The following is a 22252-nucleotide window of genomic DNA, read 5'->3' on the forward strand; positions in this document are numbered from 1 at the left end:
TAACATTACAAATTGCAAATTAAATGGGATGTTTATTTAAAAAAAAATCAATGAATACTACATGAGCGTTTGTTTCTTTACTCCTCTGTTTTCTATTAGCTACCTTATAATGAAAATTGCATCTGTTGTTGATCTGCAATGCATAAAATCAAACTTATTATCGCATATTTCGGTTTCTTTACGTGTCCGTCTATCAATTATTACTCTCTCCCATATTTTCATGCTGTGACTAAGTATTTTTATGGCCCTGTAGTTTCAACATTTATCTAGATCTCCCTTGTTTTTGTAAAACTGTACTAATATACTGCTTCTCCATTCATCTGACATTTGTCCCACTTGTGTCAGGATTATCAGCATCCAAAAATAAGAGCAAGACATAGTCATTTAATTTTTAAATGTCCTAGAAAAACAAACACCACGTCTGTTTTCAATTAAGTAGGTGACACAGATTTCTCAACACAAGTACACTAATCGGCAACAACGCTTTGTCAGCTAGTCAATATTATTGTAATTCACGGCCACGCTGTATCAGCATTCAAAACAACAACACCTTACACTTTACTTACACATCCAGCAAAAGAAGCGTGATTCATTCTAATTCGATCTGTTATCAATTATCATTCGTAAAGCAAATACATCATCAGATGGTTATACCGTAAGCACACCAACTCTTTACTGTTATACTTAAAGTTGCTAAATAAATACGTATACAGCGAGTAGTGTTTACTTCATCAACCCCTATCATAGGGAGTAACTACCCCCAACTAACCTAGGATGTTCCTGAGGGTGGAGTACCACCATATGGCGATCTAAGACCAGGGAAGAACACAGGAACTGGAAGTCTGGAACGAGTATGGAAGGAAAACGTCGAAGGACAAGGTGTCCTGTACCTTGACCGTCCAAGAAACGGTAAATAGAAACTACATGGAGACATTAGGCCTGACACGGAGCTGAGTATGGTTATGGAAAATGGAATATGGTATGGAGCATCGTGTGGAAATAGAGTATGGTATGGAAAAGTGACGTGCATCGAATACTTTGGTGATACGAACATAGACGTTTAAAGTGGTAAGTCCATATTATTTATTCTTATGGTACTTCCAGGATATAGTCCTAATTCGTATAATCATATAATATAATAATAATAGAACCGTAATGTAAGATACACATAATCTAATTTTTACCTATTTTTATCTACTTAATCTATTTTTAATTACTTAGGTATCTATTATCTAGAATCTATTATCGAGAATTTTTTTTCAAGTATTATGGCTATCTATAGGACGTATTGATACATTTTTACATTTTTATATGATTTTTATATATTTACTAGCATATATTTTTATCTTTACCGACTTTTTATCCAATTATTATTTTTACCGATTTCTATCAAACAGATTTTTATGATGATTTATAATGATTGATATAATGATTTTTATTGCAATTTAATATTTTTGACTTTTGACATACTGTTTTATTTGACAATTTTACTATACCTCGTAAGACTATCGAATTTATGCGTTCGTTACGAAGTACAGGAATAAAGGAGAGATAAGTATTATGAATAAATGAGTAGCAACAAGCTTTATGGACCATATGGTGGTATATATGTCAGGCTCTTTTCAATGTTAAGTAGTTAAGGGAGAATGTAATAAACCTATAATCATCAAGGAATTACTAGCGATTCAATGGGGAATTATTCATTTCAAATGTTATTTATATGGAGCACCAACGTTTTTAGTAAAAACGGATCATAAACCACTAACGCATTTATTTTCAATGAAGGAACCAACCTCAAAACTCACGAGGTTCAGATTAGATTTAGAGGAATACGATTTCGAATTAGAGTATTTAACAGGGAAAAATAACTACGCAGACAGCTTTTCAAGAATAACATTGCATCAACTAAAGAACTTATACATAGACAACACTCATATACTAGCTACAACACGAGCTCAAGCAAGAGAAAAGGAGAAAGAATTAAGGCAAACGAAGGCAGAAAGTGAACTCACACTACAGGCAGAAGCCTCCAAACAGACAGTAAGAAAGGTACTAAATAATTTAGAGGATAGACTACCAATTTTGTCTTTTGGAGCAGAACTGATCTCACCAAGATTGAGCATTAGGGCCGAAAACAAAATAAAATGCAGCAAGAGCATAGCCACATGATTCAATCATTTCGATTTAAATCAAAATGTTGGCACAGCTTGATAAGCTGACAGTAGGGAATGCAGTACGTAAAGTAAAGATATACGTAAACGATATTATTTTTAAATTGTGCACAATTAATGAATTTATTAAAGAAGGAAACAAAATATTGAAGAATATAGAAATATACATATGTTAAGTACCAGAAACAATAGAAGATGACAAATAAAAGCATAGATTAATAGAAGAATATCATAATCACCCGATGTTTGGAGGACACGTAGGGGTTAATAGACTAATAAAGAAGCTAAAAGCAAGATTCAGACGGAAAAATTTGGAAAAAGACGTAAGAAAATACGTTAAACAATGTCATAAATGTCAAATTAACAAACCGAAAAGAAGACATGTCGAAGAATTCGTGATATCGGACACTTCTTCTACAAAGCGGACACGAGAGAGCTAGAACCTTCTTACTAAAGCACAAAAAAAGAGCGGCAAGAAAAGAATAAGCCCAAAGCAACACCGCAACACTTTAAAATAGGAGACCTAGTCCTGGTAAAAAGGGAAGAGAATGGTAAGTTTGATAGTCTATATGTAGGCCCCTTCACAATAACAGAGGTAAATAACGTTAATTGTAAGATCAAAATGGAAAACAATAAAATCAAGGAAATACATAAGAATAGATTATATGCTTACAGTCCGAGGACACAGTGAGTGGCAAGTGAAACGGGAACAATGTTGTTTCGAACATTTTTTCTGTATTTACTTATTAGTTATAGGAAATAAATATTTAATTTTGTATTGATTAAAACACAGTAATCAGTTGGTGGCGCTATCTACAAAAATTTTCTTCCTTGTCGGTAGTCAGAAAATTTTTCCCGTAAGGGGATGGATGTATCAGGATTATCAGCATCCAAAAATAAAAGCAAGACATAGTCATTTAATTTTTAAATGTCCTAGAAAAACAAACACCACGTTTGTTTTCAATTAAGTAGGTGACACAAATTTCTCAACACAAGTACACTAATCGGCAATAACGCTTTGTCAGCTAGTCAATATTATTGTAATTCACGGCCACGCTGTATCAGCATTCAAAACAACAACACCTTACATTTTACTTATACATCCAGCAAAAGAAGCGTGATTCATTATAATTCGATCTGTTATCAATTATCATTCGTAAAGCAAATACATCATCAGATGGTTATACCGTAAGCACACCAACTCTTTACTGTTATACTTAGAGTTGGTAAATAAATACGTATACAGCGAGTAGTGTTTACTTCATCAACCCCTATCATAGGGGTAACTACCCCCAACTAACCTAGGATGTTCCTGAGGGTGGAGTACCACCATACACTTCCTTAATTCTATTAAACAAACATGCTTAAAATTTTTCCTATTTAATTAAATTCGATAAACCTCTCAGTGTAAACCTATATTTTTTGGGGAAAGAAATGTCCCAGATGTAAACAATAAATCCGAAAATTCTGGTGGAACCACTTTCAGGTAACATCCTTTTACAATTTATAAGGCAAGGAGACGACGAGTAAAGAGGACGAAATGGACTCTAAAATATGCAGTCACACTTCGTCTATTCGTCTAGGAAAAATTCCAACAAAAGTTGATTCCGTGTACTCAAAATATGAGTAAAATTAAAAATTGAAGATCTTAGTGCAAAAACCGGCTACGTGCAGTTCTTATAGTTTTGAGAAAAACGAAAAAAACGAGAAAGTCGAGTAGTTTTATAAAATTTAATAATTTTATATTTTCTGTGGAAAACAGAAATCAAAAGCTTTTGTATGTAGTACTTTTTGAATTTGAGATTTTTGAAAAAAAGTTAAAATTTTTTTTTTGAAATTTCCACGTGGACGGTTCTTGCTCCCAAAATCTAGAAAATCTGAAAATTTAAGGAAATACGTAAGGAAAAAACTAAAATAGCAAGTAAATACAAAATATAGTAGTATATATTTTAAAGTAAATCACTACAAAAATTATGTGATTTGTTACATAAAATACAAAATGGCGGGTAAAAATAGTGTATTTTAGTCATAATGACTATCTGCATTATTTTATTCTCGTGTAATAGCGTCAAAAAAGGAAGATAAGCAGTAGGTAGATATTTTTTTACTATTGGTATAATACTGTTCTACTGTTGTATTTCTTGTATTTAAGTGGGAGTTTTTCTTTATATGCCAATGGAATCGTATTTAGGTTTATGAATGTACCTGGGTCTTTAAATAAAGGGTAACAGGTTACACTAGTAGGATTGTGAGATTCTGTAACGCACACATTTTCTGGCATTGTAGAATTATAAATAAATATTCGGTACTTGGATATTGTAAATGGTTTTTTCTTGACAACTGAAGTCTTTTTAAAGTGTGCCTCCAAAAATGAATTAACATCAAAAATCATTTCTTGTGTAACACGCTCAACAACAAACTTTTTACCTCGGCTTTCTGCCATAGAGTGCCACTCTTCAGGCAAATATAATATTTCTTTCTTGCGCTTTTTTTGTTTTATATCAGGGGTCACCAATTGGCGGTCCGCATCCGGGCCGTGGGCTAGTTTTGTGCGGACCGCCATTAAATTCAAATTATAGTATAATATGTTAGGGTACAAGGAGTCTAATACTCACAATCTTATTAAAGGTGTTTATTTAAAGCAGTTTGTGGGCGACCGATTTCGGCATTCACAATATATATGCCATCGTCAGGCCCTTAAGAAACTTAACAAGCTAAAAATTAAATTAAAATACGTTTCAATACAGTTGTCCTAGGTTAAATTTGAAGTTTGAAGTTTAGCAATAGTTAATAAGTTACTAAAGGTGTTATAAAAAGTGTTCTAATAGACCAGTGCTAATCTGATGTTTAACTGTTAAATATGGTATATACAGTATTAGTATTAATAATAACATTATATATCAGTACAAGAACTGTACAATATAAAATGTGGTGTTAAATTGTAATTTAAACCCATGTGTCTTCCTCGATTTCTAACTGTTTCACCAGACACAGGTAGCATTAAATTCGGACCCCGGAAGTGTCAGAGGTTTTCGAAACGGCCCCTTAAGGAAACTAATTGGTGACCCCTGTTCTATAGTACCAAAGTCACGATCACATGGTAGAAAGCTGTGTCCTGGTTCTGGAAAATGATGTACTATTTTTATAGCTTTATATAGCTCTCAGTACCTGTTGGGGCAAAAACCGGTTATATGCAGCACCTAGCCGATTTTGCGATCAAAAGGATAGATTTTCTCAATAAAATTACAAACCGATTGGCACAAGAATGGGTCACGTAAGGCCTATTTCATACTTTACGACTTTGGTCGTCACGTCAAACGGTCGTACGACCGTTTGTCGTGCTCATCGGACTTTCACACTCTGCGACAGTATTCATCTTATTGTCGTAGAAAGCACAGGGCGTAGAATGAATCTGGCAAAAATTTTGGCTTTATGGTTAATTTATCGCCGTAACAAAAAAACAGAGACGTAATCGCCTACATTAGGTGTATCCAATCAATAGAAGAAGAAAAGAAGTAGGTTTATATCATACACTTTTTGGAGATTTAAGAAATGACCAAAATAAATTTTTTAATTATTTCCGCATGTCAGTGACATAGAGTTTCCTCACCCTTTTCGGGCGAGTTTCGGATCTTTTGGGATCCTTTTCTCCTTCCATGCATATTGTCCACAGCCAGTCTTTCCCCTTCTCTCCTAAAGATTTGATCATTTCTGGTGGAATTTCATCCTCCCCTGGAGCCTGGAGCTTTACCTATCTTTAAATTTCGTATCGCTTCTACCAGTTCTTCTCTTGAAATCTCTCTTAATTGTTCCCCCATGTGATTTGTTTCTGTCAGCCTTTCTTGCGGTGTACTTCCAAATTTTTCTTCATACAAGTTATCAAAATACAAAGCATTAAATTACATAAATATTGTTTTTGTTCGCCTTGATCATTTTTGGTAATCCCAGCTTATTAAATTAAATGCTTACTTTAAGGATTGTTGTACCATTTTTGTTGTCCCAGTCCAGTAGCAATATATGTTGAATAAAAAATATATAGTGTCCTTGACGCACAGTGTGCTGACCCACTAAAAGACTGAGGAAAAAATTACCTATTTTATTAATAAATACAATTTAATTAGTGAACAATAATTATTATTGTTATTGGGCTCAATTTTCATCTTTCAATATTTAAAAGATCCGTCTGAAAAGCTGATTTTATTTTATTTAATATACCGATTATATTAATATCTATACATATTTAAATAATCATTAATAAAACTCGAATATACATATATATCTACGTTTATGTGCATGGACACTAAACTGTACAATAGAATAATCTTTAAATTATTAACAACAGATATTCTCGGTGAAACATTTATGATTTAATTTTTATAATAGGTACATTGATAATAATGCCTTTTATAATAGGGTCTATTCCTCGGCACTTTGACAAAGTCCTCACAAAGTCTATTGAAATTTTTGTCCTCACAATAAAATAATAACAACCAGATGCTTACCTATGTATTGTAGCTATGTAGGTAAAAATTCTTCATCTATATTGTTTACCATTATGTAGGTGCCACTGGGTTCTCTGGTGCTACATAACTGTCGTTAAGTATGGAAGCATTAATTTATGCCCGTGGTTCACTGATAGCACGGCACGACACGACCGTCGTCCATTGCAGTGACATTGGACGACAGCCGAAGAGCAATGGCACGACAGTTAGTCGTGGTCGTCCTGTGTGAAAGGCTCCGTATATTGCTGTATTGGACTAATGGAATGTACGACAAACTGTCGTTACGACCGTTTGTCGTAACGACCGAAGTCGTAAAGTATGAAATAGGCCTAAGGTAGGTAACCAACTATTCAATATACGGCCTATTTCATACTTTACGACTTCGGTCGTAACGACAGTTTGTCGTACATTCCATTAGTCCATTACAGCAATGTACGGAGCCTTTCACACAGGATGACCACGACTAACTGCCGTGCCGTTGCTCTTCGGCTGTCGTCCAATGTCACTGCAATGGATGACGATTGTGTCGTGCCGTGCTATCAGTGAACCACGGGCATAAATCAGTGCTTCCATACTTAACGACAGTTAGTCGTGTAAAACCAGTGAATCCAGTGGCACGTACCTACATAATGGCAGACAATATAGATGGGGAATTTTTACCTACATAGATACAATACATAGGTAAGCAATGTAAGCATCTGATTGGTATTATCTTATTGTGAGGACAAAAATTTCAGCATTAACAAATTTTTATGACTTTTTCAAAGTGCCGAGGAATGTACCCTACTATAAAAGGCATTATTATCAATGTACCCTATTATAAAAATTAAATAATAAATGTTTCATACGGAATATCTAAAATTTCTTGTTAATATTTTAAAGATTCTTTTATAGCACAGTTTAGTGTCCAGTGACATAAACGTAGATATAAATTCATGTTTTATTAATGGTTATTCAAATATGTAGATATTAATATAATCGGTATATTAAATAATCTAAAATCAGTTTTTTAAACGGATCTTTTAAATATTGAAAGATGAAAATTGAGCCCTATAACAATAATTATTGTTCACTAATTGAATTGTATTTATTAACAAAATAGGTATACAGTGCTAGTCAAAAGTCCGTACCCCCCTTGTATCTTCTGAACGGTTATACCTATAATAGTGAAATTTGGAGGGAGGAAATAAACGGAGGTAAACTATTTAACTAATCATGACAGGTGACATAATAGTGACAGATGACTTAACAGCGCCACTGTGACAGATAATTTTAAATGGGATCTTACAGCAAGTGATACCTCGTTTGAAAGGTATTGAAAATACCTATTCAGTCATACTAATTTTGTTTGAGTTTAAGCTAATTTTGATGAATAAATGAAATAAATATAAAATTGTAGTTTCGCATTTAATTAATAAAAATTCAAAATTCCGCCTATGATTACTTGTCAAAAAGGTTGACGTTGACGTAAAAACTACTAGAGAATTGAAAAACGTCAACTTATTTGACAAAAAAGCCATAGGCGGACATTTGAATTTTTATTAATTAAATGCGAAACTACAATATTATATTAATTTAATTTATTCACCAAAATCAAAATCAACTTAAACCCAAAACAATTAGTATGACTGAATAGGTATTTTAATACCTTTCAAACGAGGTATCACTTGCCATAAAGTCCCATTTAAAATTATCGGTCACAGTGGCTCTGTAACGTCATCTGTCACTATTACTTCACCTGTCATGACTAGTTAAGAAGCTTACGTCCGTTTATTTCCTCCCTCCAAATTTCAGTATTATGGGTATAGCCGTTTAAAAGATACGAGGGGGGTACAGACTTTTGACTAGCACTGTATATTTTTTTATACAACATATTGCTACTGAACTGGGACAACAATCCTTAAAGCAAGCATTTAACTTAATATGTAAGTTGGGATTACCAAAGATGATCAGGGCGAATAAAAACAAAATTTATGTAATTTAGTGTTTTGTATTTTGATAACTTGTATGAAGAAACATTTAGAAGTACACCGCAAGAAAGGCTGAGAGAAATAAATGATATGGGGGAACACCTAAGAGAGATTTCAAGAGAAGAACTGGTAGAGGCGATACGAAAATTAAAGGTAGGTAAAGCTCCAGGGGAGGATGAAATTGCACCAGAAATGATCAAATACTTAAGAGAGAAAGGGAAAGACTGGCTATGGACAATATGCAAAGGAAAAATATGCATGGAAGGAGAAAAGGATCCCAAAAGATTGGGAAAGCAATTAAATACTACCAATATATAAGAAGGGCGAGGAAACTCTTTGTCACTGACGGAAATAATTAAAAAATTTATTTTGGTCATTTCTTAAATCTCCAAAAAGTGTATTATATAAACCTACTTCTTCCCTCTCTTCTTCCATTGATTGGATGCACCCAATGTTGGCGATTACGTCTCTGTCTTTTTTACGGCGATAAATTAACCATAAAGCCAAAAGTTTTGCCCGATTCATTCTACGCCTTGTGCTCTCTACGACAATAAGATGAAGACTGTCGTAAAGTGTGAAAGTCCGATGAGCACGACAAACGGTCGTATGACCGTTTGTCGTGACGGCCAAAATCGTAAAGTATGAAAGAGCCGTACGTGGACAACTCATGCAGCAAACGATGCGGAGTATTTTTTTGAGTCAAAATCAGCGAAAATCTCATTTTTGGAAAAAATGGTCTTTAGCTGGTTTTTGCACCAAGCCCTTCAATTAAAGACAGCGTATGTTTCATAGCATAGAAGAGGTCTGGAGAGACCGAAATGGACCTATGGAGATGTTGGATCATCCCTGAACCTAAATGAAACATAAGCTGTCTTTAATTATTCGTTTTTCTCATATTTTGAGTACACAGAATCAATGTTCGTTGGAATTTTTCCTACGGAATGTGACTGCATATTGTTGAGTCCCGTTCGTGTCCTTTATTCGTCGTCTCCTTACCTTATAAATTGTAAAAAGCAGAGATTAAGGATGTTACCAGAAATTCCACGAGAATTTTCAGATTTATTGCTTACATCTGGCACTTCTCATTTCTTTAATAGATGTCGCTACAGCGTACGATACGCGATACTGCTTAAATAGACAGCTTGGTCTCGTTTCAATTCAGAAGTGTTCATATAGCCCCACTGAAGACGACTGGAGAGACCGAAACCGACGTATGGGGATGGTGGGTCATCTCTGAACCGAAATAAAACATAAGCTGCCTTAAACTACACTAAGCATCAAAATTAACGCACCACCTTAAAAATGGGACAATTTTGATGTCTCTTATTACCTAAACCTGTTGTCCGATTTGAGTGATTGTTTTAGTATATTATAGCTTTATTCTTCAAGAATATCGATGTAATAATATTATTGCTAAACAAGTGAAATTGTATACCGGGTGTAACAATGATAGTGTGTTTTTTCCTCAAAGTTTGGAACACCCTGTGGAATATTCTAGCGTATATAAAATATCGAAATTAAAACTCAACTGTAGCCTTAGGCTTTCTTAACATTTTGCTTTTTGACTAATTCGCTTATGTTCAATAATAAAAAAGTTAGGTACTTTAACAACTAGCAATGTTATCAATACAGGGTGTTTCTAAATAAGTGCGACAAACATTAAGGGGTAATTCTGCATGAAAAAGTAATGACCGTTTGCTTTATGAACATATATCCGCAAATGCTTTGTTTGCGAGATACCAGATGTTGAATTTTTTCTTACAAACTGACGATATATTTATTGCTCTAAAACTGGTTCAGACATTCAAATGAAATTTGGTAGGTTTTAAGAGGAAGTGATTGCTTATATTTTGACATACAATTAAGAATTTTATATTTACTATTGGCGTGCATACGGGTATAAACATTTTAGATACATCCCGTATGCACGCCAATAGTGAATAAAAAATTCTTAATTGTATGTTAACAAATGCGCAATTACTACCTCTTAAAACCTGCCAAATTTCATTTGCATATCTCAACAGGTTTTAGAGCAATAAATAAATCGTCAGTTTGTAAGAAAAAATTCAACATCCCTTATCTCGAAAACGAAGCATTTGTGGGCATATGTTTATAAAGCAAACGGTCACTATTTTTTCATGGAGAATTACCCCTTAAAGTTTGTCGCACTTATTTAGAAACACTCTGTATTGATGAATAACATTGCTAGTTGTTAAAGTACCTAACTTTTTTATTATCCCACATAAGCGCATGAGTCAAAAAGCAAAATGTTAAGAAAGCCTCAAACAGTTGAGTTTTAATTTCAATATTTTATAAATTATAGAATATTCCACAGGGTGTTCGTGTTCCAAACTTTGAGGAAAAAACACACTATCATTGTTACACCCGGTATACAATGACACTAACTTCTGTAGCAATAATATTATTACACCGATATTGTTGAAGAATAAAGCTATAATATACTAAAAAAACACTCAAATCGGACAACACGTTTAGGAAATACGAGACATAAAAAATGTCCCATTTTTAAGGTGGTGCGTTAATTTTGATGCTTAGTCGGCGAACACAGTGGAGGCGGTTTCCGCTTACGGTTAAACCGCGCGGACCCGCTTTTAAACGTTTTCAAAATGGATGCACGTCTTTAAATGTACACGAACATAGTCAAAGCAGGTTCGCGCGGGCCAACCGCTTTAACCCGCCTGACCGCTTTTACTAGAATGAGAATTTAGTTTTTTCCGCGCGGTTTTAATGTTTACTCGAATGAGAATTTAGTTTATTCCCTCTTTTTGTCGCGCGAGTTCAGTGATTTTACAATGAATATGTATTTATGTAAATTACACCAGTTTTTAGTTAAACGATACTCCACTTTCTCCAAAATATAATTAAAAGTCTCTTGAGTCATTCTCATATACTGGAAGAATCGTTCATTATCTTCTTTTAATTTTTGAACTAGATGATGATATTCTCCATAAATTAATCTTTCTCGATTAATAGGATGTACACCAACTCTCTTTCTTTTCAGTTTAGTCAAAACAGAATCTAAAGCAATTATATGGTCATCGGAAGACGACATTTTGCTACAAGTAGTAGACGCGACTGACAAATTTGAACGATCTCTCTCGCTTTTACCCGTCTTCACTGTGTTACCATACCCGCGCGCTAGAACCGCGCGGTTTGCCCGTAAGCGGAAACCGTTTCCACTATGTGTGCCGCCTAAAGTGTATATTTTTTTGTAAAATGTAAAAAGTTTTTAAAATATTTTCATATTCTAAATATCTTTTAATCTGTTACAGGTGAAAGTGAAGAAGCCGATAACCCAAACACAGGTATCGGAGCCTTTAGGTTTATGTTGGAATCTAACAAAGGCCGAACGATGCTAGAATTTCAAGAATTAATGACAGTTTTTCAGTTATTACATTGGAATGGGAGCTTAAAAGCCATGCGGGAGAGGCAGTGTAGTAGACAAGAAGTTGTTGCCCATTATTCAAATAGAGCATTAGATGATGATATGAGATCACAGATGGCACTAGACTGGATAGCTAGGGAACAAGAGAGTGCAGGATCGATTAGAAAGGAACTGAATCAAGCAGAGAGAGAGCTTGAATCTGCTAGATTAGCTGGACGAGAACTTAGGTTTCCCAAAGAAAAGAAAGACATTCTGATCTTGGCGCATAGTCAGGTAAGTTCAGTATTATAAATAGGTAAAAGGTACCACATGCTCATCTAAAACGGTTATCATATACCTGTCATCCACAAGAACTAAGTAAGAACGGGCATCAGAACTGCTGCTCTAAACAGTTCGGTTGATGTGCATCCGTACCATTCCCTCAAGTTACGCAACCACGAAATTCGTCTCCTTCCCACACTTCTCTTGCCCTGGATTTTCCCCTGTATAATTAACTGAAGTATGTTGTATCTCTCATTACGCATAACATGCCCCAGGTACTGCAGCTTTCGTGTCTTGATGGTTTCCAATGTTTCCAGTCTTTTGTTGACTCTTCTCATGACTTCGTTGTTTGTTGTATGCTCGGTCCATGATATCTTCAGTATTCTTGTATACACCCACAGTTCAAATGCTTCCAACTTTTTAGTAGTCGATGCGTTAAGAGTCCATGCTTCTATCCCGTAAAGCTAACTCTCAAGTCTAATTTCAGTTCTCTTGCACAAAGTACCTTTCTCATTTTATTGAAGTTTGTTCTTGCTTTCTCTATTCGAACTTTGATTTCTTTGGAGCAATCGTTTGTGTGATTAATTATTGTGCCAAGATAGTTATAGTTTTCTACTTGTTCTAAAGTTTTACCTTTAATTGTCAGGCTTTCATCATTATTTTGGGTTTTTGATATCCTCATGAATTTAGTTTTCTTGATGTTTATTGGTAATCCATATTCTTCTCCATACTCAACTATCTTGTTCATTAGCTTTTGGAGGTCTTTAAGGTTGTCTGCTATTATGATAGTATCGTCCGCATATCTAATGTTGTTAATTGGTGTTCCATTTACCTTTAGTCCTGCTGTTTCTCCCTCAAGAGCTCTTTTCATAATTTCTTCAGAGTATGCATTGAATAGTAGTGGTGACAATACACACCCCTGTAGCACTCCTCTTTTGATTTCGAACTCTTCTGATGTGTGTTCGTTAATGCGTATGTGTGCTTGCTGTTTATAATATAGATTTGTTATAATTCGAAGGTCATTGTATTGTATTTGTTTTGCTTTGAGGACGTCCATTAGTTGTTTGTGGCGTACTTTATCGAAAGCCTCAGAAAGCTAATCAGAACTTACGCTAGTCCAAACCATAACTGGGCCTCCTCCATAGGTTATTCTGTCGGCAATATTTCATTGGGCAAATCGTTCCCCTTTTCTTGTCCACATTATTTCGCGACCGTCTGGTGATCTCAAGCAAAATCTGGACTCATGCGCGTACAAAGCATTACTCCAGTCTGCGCTATCCCAATTTTCGTGTTCCCTTACAAAAGCAAGTCGAGTACTGAAGTATTTCGCGGATAGCTGTGGACGTTGGGCTGGTCTTCTGGATAATGAATTCACTTCTTGGAGTCGTCGCGGTTTTGAAAACTATTTTACAAGATATGTTTTCTATGAGGTAGATACCTGATAATAATTTTATTTGTGCTTCGTCTGAGCATTTTATAATGAACTTTTCTCTTAATGGAAATATGGCTAGAAATTGATCTATCTGTGAGATAACTTCTACGCGATTCTTTGGAATAAATACTGACAATAAGTGGAATTTTCTTTGAGGAGAGCTTCGTCGTATAAGTATTCATGGCTTCAATATATTGAAAATGGTGCTTCGACATTCCAAGGAAACTTTTAAAATCTTCAGGCTACTTGGAGATATCTTTAATTAAATTAGTATGACTTCTCGGTTGAATCCAGTCCCTTGTAAACCATCGTTTTTTCTTCTCTTTTGGCAAATTTTGTGAAATCCTGTCTGCTCTCACTCTACACATAACTTGACATGCATCTGCCACCAAGGTCTGCATATTCGTCACTGAAGCAAATATATTGATGGCAAAAAATGCAACACTTTGTATCCGGTTATTTATTTGGATCAAAAGTATTTCTTTGTAAGTCTTATCTAAAAATATATATGTATTACTCGTTATATGTTATTATAGTTTTTACCTCGCTATCTTTTCTGCAACTAAAGTTTTTTTCTTTTTTTTTTTTTTTCACAAAATAGTTTTTGATTTACCCAAAATATTTAAAATGCCAAGAGTTCGCGGTCGTTGGCAATTTCGTCATTTAAGCGACTTCGAAAAAGGACGCATTGTGGGTATAAAAGAGGCTGGTTTTGGTTTACAGGAAATTTCACGAAGAGTTGAAGCTAATCCATCAACGGTATTAAGAGTTTTGAGATGGTCCAATGATGAGACTTATCGACGTCGTAGAGGATCTGGATGTCCTAGAATATTGCAAGGCCATGATTAGCGCCATATTAGATTCATTGCTCTCAGAAATAGACGGGCAGTGTACATGAAGTAAGAGATGATTTGGTTACAGCTAGAGGAAGGGTAGTCTCAATAAAAACAGTTAATCAAAGGTTTTTTATATATTATCTTTGACACCAGCATAAGGCTCGACGCTAAGAATGGTACAGAGCTCGGCAAAACTGGAATGACCAATGAAATTTTGTCTGCTTCAGTGATGAATCTAGGTTTTGTTTGGATGGCTCTGTATGTACAAAGAGGTGTCAGACAGGGTTGTATACTGTCCCCACTGTTATTTAATTTATATTCAGATAGAATATTTAATTTGGAATGGGGTGTGAAAGTTAATGGAATTCTGATAAATACAATTAGATATGCAGACGACACAGTTATTTTAAGTGATGACATGAATGGATTACAACACCTTTTAAATGCCATTGACAGAGTGGGAAGAGAGTTTGGCCTAAATATAAACTGTTCAAAAACAAAATACATGGTATTTAGCCGTTTGTCCCATCAAGATTCACGGTTATATGTTGATGGTCATATAATTCAAAGAGTACCCAGTTTTAAATATCTTGGTTGCCATATTACTGAACAACTAGATCCAGATAAAGAGATAAAATGTAGAATCGAGATGGCCCGCACGACATTTTTAAAAATGAGGTCATTCTTCTGTAATGATACCTTGCAACTTCAACTTCGAAAGCGCATGATTAAGGGCTACATTTGGTCAGTCCTCTTGTATGGTGTCGAAGCATGGACATTAAAAATATCCACCATTAACCGTTTGGAGGCATTTGAAATGTGGCTGCACAGACGTATACTGAAAATACCATGGACGGCTATGCTGACAAATGTGGCAGTCCTTAAGAGAGCAAATGCTACCCGCGAGCTGCTTGATAACATCAAATATAGAAAGATGGCCTATTTTGGACAGGTGGTAAGGGGAGACCGGTATAATATTCTTCAACTTATTATGATGGGTAAAATCGAAGGACGCAGAGGAATTGGTAGAAAGCAGGCCTCTTGGTTGAAGAATATCCGGGAGTGGACAGGAATAAAGAAAGCAGAACACCTATTTAGAATAGCTCGAGACAGAGACAGTTTCGCCATGTTAATTGCCAACGTCAAGGGGACTTGATAGGGCACGTTAAGAAGAAGAAGGCTTTGTATGTGTGTGAAAAGGTGGCTTGGATGCAGGTCCGTTAGCCACAGATTTGTATTTGTTTTTACCTTAGTCTATTAGTTTTGTTATATTTATACCTGTTTAATTTAAATGACTATATTTGTTTCTTTCAAATAGTTAATCAGTAATTTAATTATCTTCATTTCATGACAACTTAGTAGATACTCTATACGAATTGTGTTTGTCGTCGATTGTAATATAATTGGTCTATATTATATCTCTCGTTAATTTTGTATTCAAAGAAAATATGATTCAAATTTCAAATCGAAACATTATTAGAAAAGCAAACTGATGAATTAACTATTCCTAATTTATGCAGATGTGCCTCATATTTTCCGTGTCGAGTTTTTAATCTCATGCTAGTAGAAATATCACGCTTTGATGGGCTCTAATGGACGTAAAGGGTAAGAAGTTTTCGAGGTGAGAAGAAATATAGACTTCGCTGTTGAACTTCATACTGCAAGACAACCAAGCATTATGGATATATGTTGTTGGATGGATGATACCCAATTTGGGTTACGCAAAGGACTTGGAACAAGAGAGGCATTGTTTGCGTTTAATATCCTCTCTGAAAGATGCTTAGATATGAACCTGGATATTTATTCCTGTTTCATCGAAAAAGCGTTCGACAGGGTCCGACATGAAAAACTAATAGATGTATTGAAAAACAGAGATATAGACATACGAGATTTACGAATTATCATAAAACTGTATTGGAATCAAAAGGCCAATATAAAGATAGAAGAACAAGAGTCCAAGAATATTGATATAAAGAGAGGAGTAAGACAGGGTTGTGTTCTGTCGTCGCTACTGTTTAACGTGTACAGTGAAGCCATATTTCAGGAAGCGATAGCGGAGCTAAGTGATGGAATCTCTATAAACGGAAGAATAGTAAATAACATAAGATTGGCTGATGACACCGTTATAATGGCAGACACCCCGGAATCTCTACAAGAATTTTTAAATAGAATTAACGATTATTGTATTCGATATGGACTAAAAATAAACAAGAAAAAAACTAAATTTCTGATTGTCTCAAAAACACAACATGGCAATGAAAGGTTAATGATAGAGCAAACCCAAATAGAAAAAGTAAAGACATACAAATATCTGGAAACCTGGGCTGATGCCAAAAATGACCAAAGCAAATAAATTAAAGTCCTAATTGAAACTGCAAGGCAAGCATTTATAAAAATGAAGACACTGCTTACAAACAAAGAGCTTCAGTTGCCTCTCAGATTGAGGGCTCTAAGATGCTACATATTTTCTATATTACTATACGGAATGGAAGCTTGAACATTGAAGAGACATAGGAAAAATAAAAGCGTTCGTTCAAAATGGGGTGTTACAGAAGAATATTGAAAATTCAGTGGGTTCAAAGGATTACCAATGTTGAAGTGCAACGACGTTTAAATAAGGACTTAGAAATTATGAACAGTATAAAAACAAGAAAACTGGAATATTTGGGTCACATTACCAGAGGAGAAAAATATGAGCTGCTGAGAATTATTATGCAAGGAAGGGTCCAAGGAAGAAGAAGCATAGAAAGAAGACGCATATCCTCACTGAGGAACCTTAGAGGATGGTTTAACTGTAGTTCATTACAACTGTTCAGAACAGCAGCCAACAAAGTGACCATAGCCATTGTAATATCCAACCTCCGATAGGAGATGGAACTTTAAGAAGAAGAAGCTATATGTTAGGAAGAAGATCACCTCTAGTTCTTATTAACGTTACTCTCACAGCTCGACGATATATTAGTGAAGTAATGCAACTGGTTTTACATCCCTACATACATACCATTATACCTAAATGCAATATTTGAACAGGATAACGCAAAATCTCATATTGCCCATGAAACCATGGAGTTCATACAAGAATCTGGTATAGACTTTGGAGTGGCCATCAAGATCAACTGAATTGTCACCCATCGAAAATATGTGGGATATGGTAGATCGAAACCTAAATCAATTGCCACGTCCTCCAGCAAACGTAGAAGACCTGTGGCATGCCAAAAGGACAATCTAGATGAGTATTCCGCTAAATTATATAGACCATTTAAATTCGATTAATGCCCCATAGATAGGGTTACCATACGTCCGGATTTCGTCCGGACAGTCCGGATTTGAAAGACATGTCCGGATTGGCGTCCGGATATGAGAAATGTCCGGATTTTTTCTTTACTAAAAAAAATGGAAAACACTTATCCCAACGGTGGGAAATTTCTGAATTATTTGATGAGCGCTCGTCACTTCTCCAAGTTCTAAAAAAGCTGAAACCTAAATGGACTTTACTACCTAAAGAAGAAACCCAAAACACTCATGACAAATGGCAAGAAAAATTTGAAGCATTTTCTAAACGCAACGTTTCTTTTACGAATATTTTTAAAATAGGAGAATTCATCTTTTGTCTGCCTGGTACTTCGACTCCGTATATTTTCGATGATGAATTTTATATGGACGGCTGAAAGAGGAAGATAATCTCTGCCTGTTGTAAAGGAGCTTCTCAATATTAAAGCAAATTCTGTAATGTCATGTTCCGAATTCCATGGCAAAATAAAAAATGACAAGACACTTTTGAGAAAAATTATGTCTTCTGAAAAGTACGAAAGAACAGATGAATAACATCCTATCCCTGAGCCCAGTACAAACTAAGCATTTCGCATATTAGTAGGTACAATGTAGGGGTAGCAACACAGTCAAATTCACATTTTACATTTTCTACAACCCCTTGGACTACCCCTGCCCGGATTTGGCCTTAATAAATTATGGTAACCCTACCCATAGAGTAAATGAGTGTATAGAAAATCAAGCAGGAGCCACTCATTATTAATTTTTTGACGAAAATCACGTTGCAAATTTGTTTATAATGACATATTATCAAATAATAATAATATAATGTATACTTCTATAAATCTACTTCTTCTTCTTCTAATGGCGCTACAACCCTTTGTGAGTCTTGGCCTGCTTAACAATGTTTTTCCATTCTGCCCTGTCAGATACTTTCCTTCGCCACTGCCTGATGTTAATGGCTTTAAGATCCCTCTCTGCGTCGTCTATCCATCTTTTACGGGGCCTTCCTCCTGTTCTATTTCCTTGGAGCTTCCATCTCTGGATTACTTTCACAGCTCGATTATCTGGCATTCTTTCTAGGTGGCCGAGCCAGTTTAGTCTTTGTGACTTTACAAATCTAACAATATCTGCGCTCTGCATTAGTTCATCCAGCTCATGGTTCATTTTAATTCTCCACGTACCATCGCTGCATTGGGTTGGTCCAAATATCTTCCTTAGTATTTTGCGCTCAAATATTCGCAGTTGATTTGCATCATTGGTTGAGAGGGTCCACGTTTCACATCTATATGTGACGACTGGCCTAATTACTGTTTTGCAGATTTTAAGCTTAGACTCACGGTTCAGTAATTTACTGTTCATTAAGTCTTTGTATGCATAAAAGCACTTATTACCGCTTAGAATCTGTGCTTGTATTTCTTGACTGATGTTGTTGTTGTCATTTATTATTGAGCCTAGGTAGGGAAAAGTAGAGGCATATTCGTAGGTATGGTTGTCTACCTTCAGATTCTCATGTTGATTCGACTGTGTGCACTCCATATATTTTGTTTTGCTTTCATTTATATATAGACCAAACGTAGCAGCTTCCTGTTTCAGCTCTATAGCTTTTTCGCTTAATACCCTTTTGTTGCGGTTTATTATGGCAACATCATCCGCATATGCGCATATTTGCATAGATCTTTTATTAATACAGCCGTTTATATCTAATTTTCTAAAAACAGCTTCTAAAGTTAGATTAAAAAGTGTTGTTGATAAGTCATCTCCTTGTCTAACTCCATTCTCAATATCAAACGCGTCTGTCATAACCTCATCTATTTTCACCAAAGCTTTGGATCCCTTCATAGTCATCCGTATAAGTTTAACTAACTTATTGGGTATCCCTAACATAGATAGTTGCTTTAACATCTTTTGTCGATCTACTCCATCAAACGCCTGTTTGAAATCGATATACAAGTTGTAAATTGGTATATTATATTCAACACATTTTTCATGTATAGTTCTTAACATATGTATTTGGTCTACAGTTGACCTCTTTGATCTGAAACCTCATTGGTATTCACCAATCATTTCTTCCGAAAACGATTCCAGGCGACTGTATATAATTCCTGATAATATTTTGTAGACGACATTTAAAACTGTTATGCCCCTGTACTTTTTGCAGAGCCGTTTGTCTCCCTCTTTGTAAATAGGAATTATGATTCCTACTTTCCAATCTTCTGGGATAACTTCTAGTGTCCATATGCGGTCGATTAGTTTATGGATACGTTTTATGACGTTTATCGTTTCTTCCAATGTTGGTTGCTCAACTAGTTGTTCTGCTGTGTGGTGAATTATTTCTTCATCCTGGTTTTGTTCTTTTTCTGGGTTAAGGGGGTCTTGAAAATGCTCCTTCCACCTTTTAATTATTTCCTCTTTCTCGCTGATAATTGCCCCATTTTTGTCCTTGCAAACTGTTGTTCTTGTCATGTATCCTTGCGTGTATTGTTTGGTTTCCTTGTAAAATTTTCTAGTCTCTCTTCTTTGTTGTATTTTTCTATTCAACATTTCCCTCTTTTTCCTTTTACATAGTTTCTTTGCATCTTTTCTCAGTTCTTCATATGCCCTTCTATTCAATCGGGAATTTTTTTGTAGACATTTCTATCTAGCTATATTTTTGTAATTTATTACTTGTTGGCACTCTTGGTCAAACCATCCCTCGTTTCTTTTGTTTGAGGTTTCACCCAATGTTTCCTTTGCTGTATTTGTAATTGTCGTTTGGATGACATTCCATTCTTCTTCAATGTTGTTTTGTTCTTCTCTTTCATTTAATATTAATTTTATTTTCTGCTGGTATTCATTCTTCTTTTTAGAGTTTTTAAGCATATATGTATTTCATTTTCTTTGTTTGGCGCCTTTCTCTTTTCTTGCCATTGATATTCTTTGTTTTATCTTCGATATATCCAAGAAATGGTCTGGATCGCAATTTGCGCCTCTATAAGATCTAACATCTGTTACGGAGGTTGCCCACCGCTTAGAGATTAATATGTGGTCAATTTGATTAAATTTATTAGTACCAGGTATCATCCAGGTTCCTTTATGAATATTTTTATGGGGGAAACACGTACTAACCACTCTGAGTTTGTTTGCCATTGCCAACTGTGCCACTCTTATACCGTTATTGCTGGTAATATTATGTAAACTATGCTTACCAAAGAATTCTGCTGCATATATTAGCTCTCTTCCCAGCTTCGCGTTCATATCACCCAGGACTATAACTGCATCTCCCTTCTGTACGTTTTCACATTGTACCTACTTGTAGTTGGTCATAGTATTGATCTATTACTAGTTCATCTGCTGCTTCTGTTGGGGCATGGATATTAATAATTGTAATATTATGAAATTTTCCCCGTAGGCGTATACTTCTATAAATAAATATCTAAAAAAATATTTATCCTTCGAGGTATTGCATTTTTTATTGGCCATCAGTATATTTGCCGTGTAAACTCTCTTCACTCTTCACGATCGAGGCATTACTACTTACCACAGTCGTGAAGTTAGATTCATGTCACCACCAGTGTGGCTCTTGCTCATTATTGCTACTGCCCATGTCAACACGGCTTCACTTATAATGAAAACCGGCATATCTAACATCATTACAATATGTAAATATTTCTATCGGTCAATAAAACGCGACAATTCCTGTTGTCGCTTCGGGCGTAAAGTTCTAAGATCTGACATTCTAATAGTCTGTGGGCTTACGTTACAATACGTTTCTTTGTGACTACTTTACAATACGTTTGTTGTTTGTAATCTTTATTTATTTAGTTTAGATAGTAGTCTCTGGATGTTATCAATATTTCCTTCAGTAAACGAGTTATCTTTCTTCACTTCTAAGCTTTTTTTTTTCTGTTTATAGTGGTTAGAAATATAGAAGGTAATTTTAATACGCCGCCTATTCTTCTTCATGTACCAATAGCTTTCAGGACGTTGGTTACCGATCTCCAAAGATTAACGCACATCTTCAATACAACAGCCAAGAAATACAATATGATTATATCAGCAGAAAAAATCAAATGTATGAAAACATCCAAATACCCACTACGATGTAAAATCGAAATTGATGGAAAAATAATAAAGCAAGAAGCAGGGTTTAGATATCTGGGAATAGATATAACCAGTTACGGAGATGTTGAAGAGGAAGTACAACAACAAAGCTTAAAAGCAAGTAAAGCGGCGGGATCTCTTAATGACACAATCTGGAAGAAAAAACACCTAAGACATGACACAAAAGCCAAAATCTATAAACCAGCAATTAGACCTATATTTACATACACGGCGAAAACAAGACCTGACACATCTAAAACGAGACGACTACTAGAAACAACAGAGATGAAAATACTCCGACGAATATCAGGGAAAAGTCTG

The 22252-nt window shown here is 35.2% G+C and overlaps 1 protein-coding gene across 2 annotated transcripts in view; it reads left to right on the top strand.

Annotated features, from left to right (window-relative positions):
* The window catches only part of LOC114333930 (protein limb expression 1 homolog), a 212919-nt gene that overhangs the window by 178787 nt on the left and 11880 nt on the right, over positions 1-22252 (top strand). For both annotated transcript variants that reach the window (XR_007695672.1, XM_050641226.1), the window contains exon 4: positions 11937-12322. Coding sequence is in view for 1 of the 2 variants with exons in the window: in XM_050641226.1 (XP_050497183.1) it covers positions 11937-12322 (386 nt within the window). In the remaining variant the exon portion in view is untranslated. The remainder of the gene's footprint in view (positions 1-11936; positions 12323-22252) is intronic.

The sequence above is a fragment of the Diabrotica virgifera genome, chromosome 10 (genome assembly GCF_917563875.1).
Source record: "Diabrotica virgifera virgifera chromosome 10, PGI_DIABVI_V3a".
Taxonomy (NCBI): domain Eukaryota; kingdom Metazoa; phylum Arthropoda; class Insecta; order Coleoptera; family Chrysomelidae; genus Diabrotica; species Diabrotica virgifera.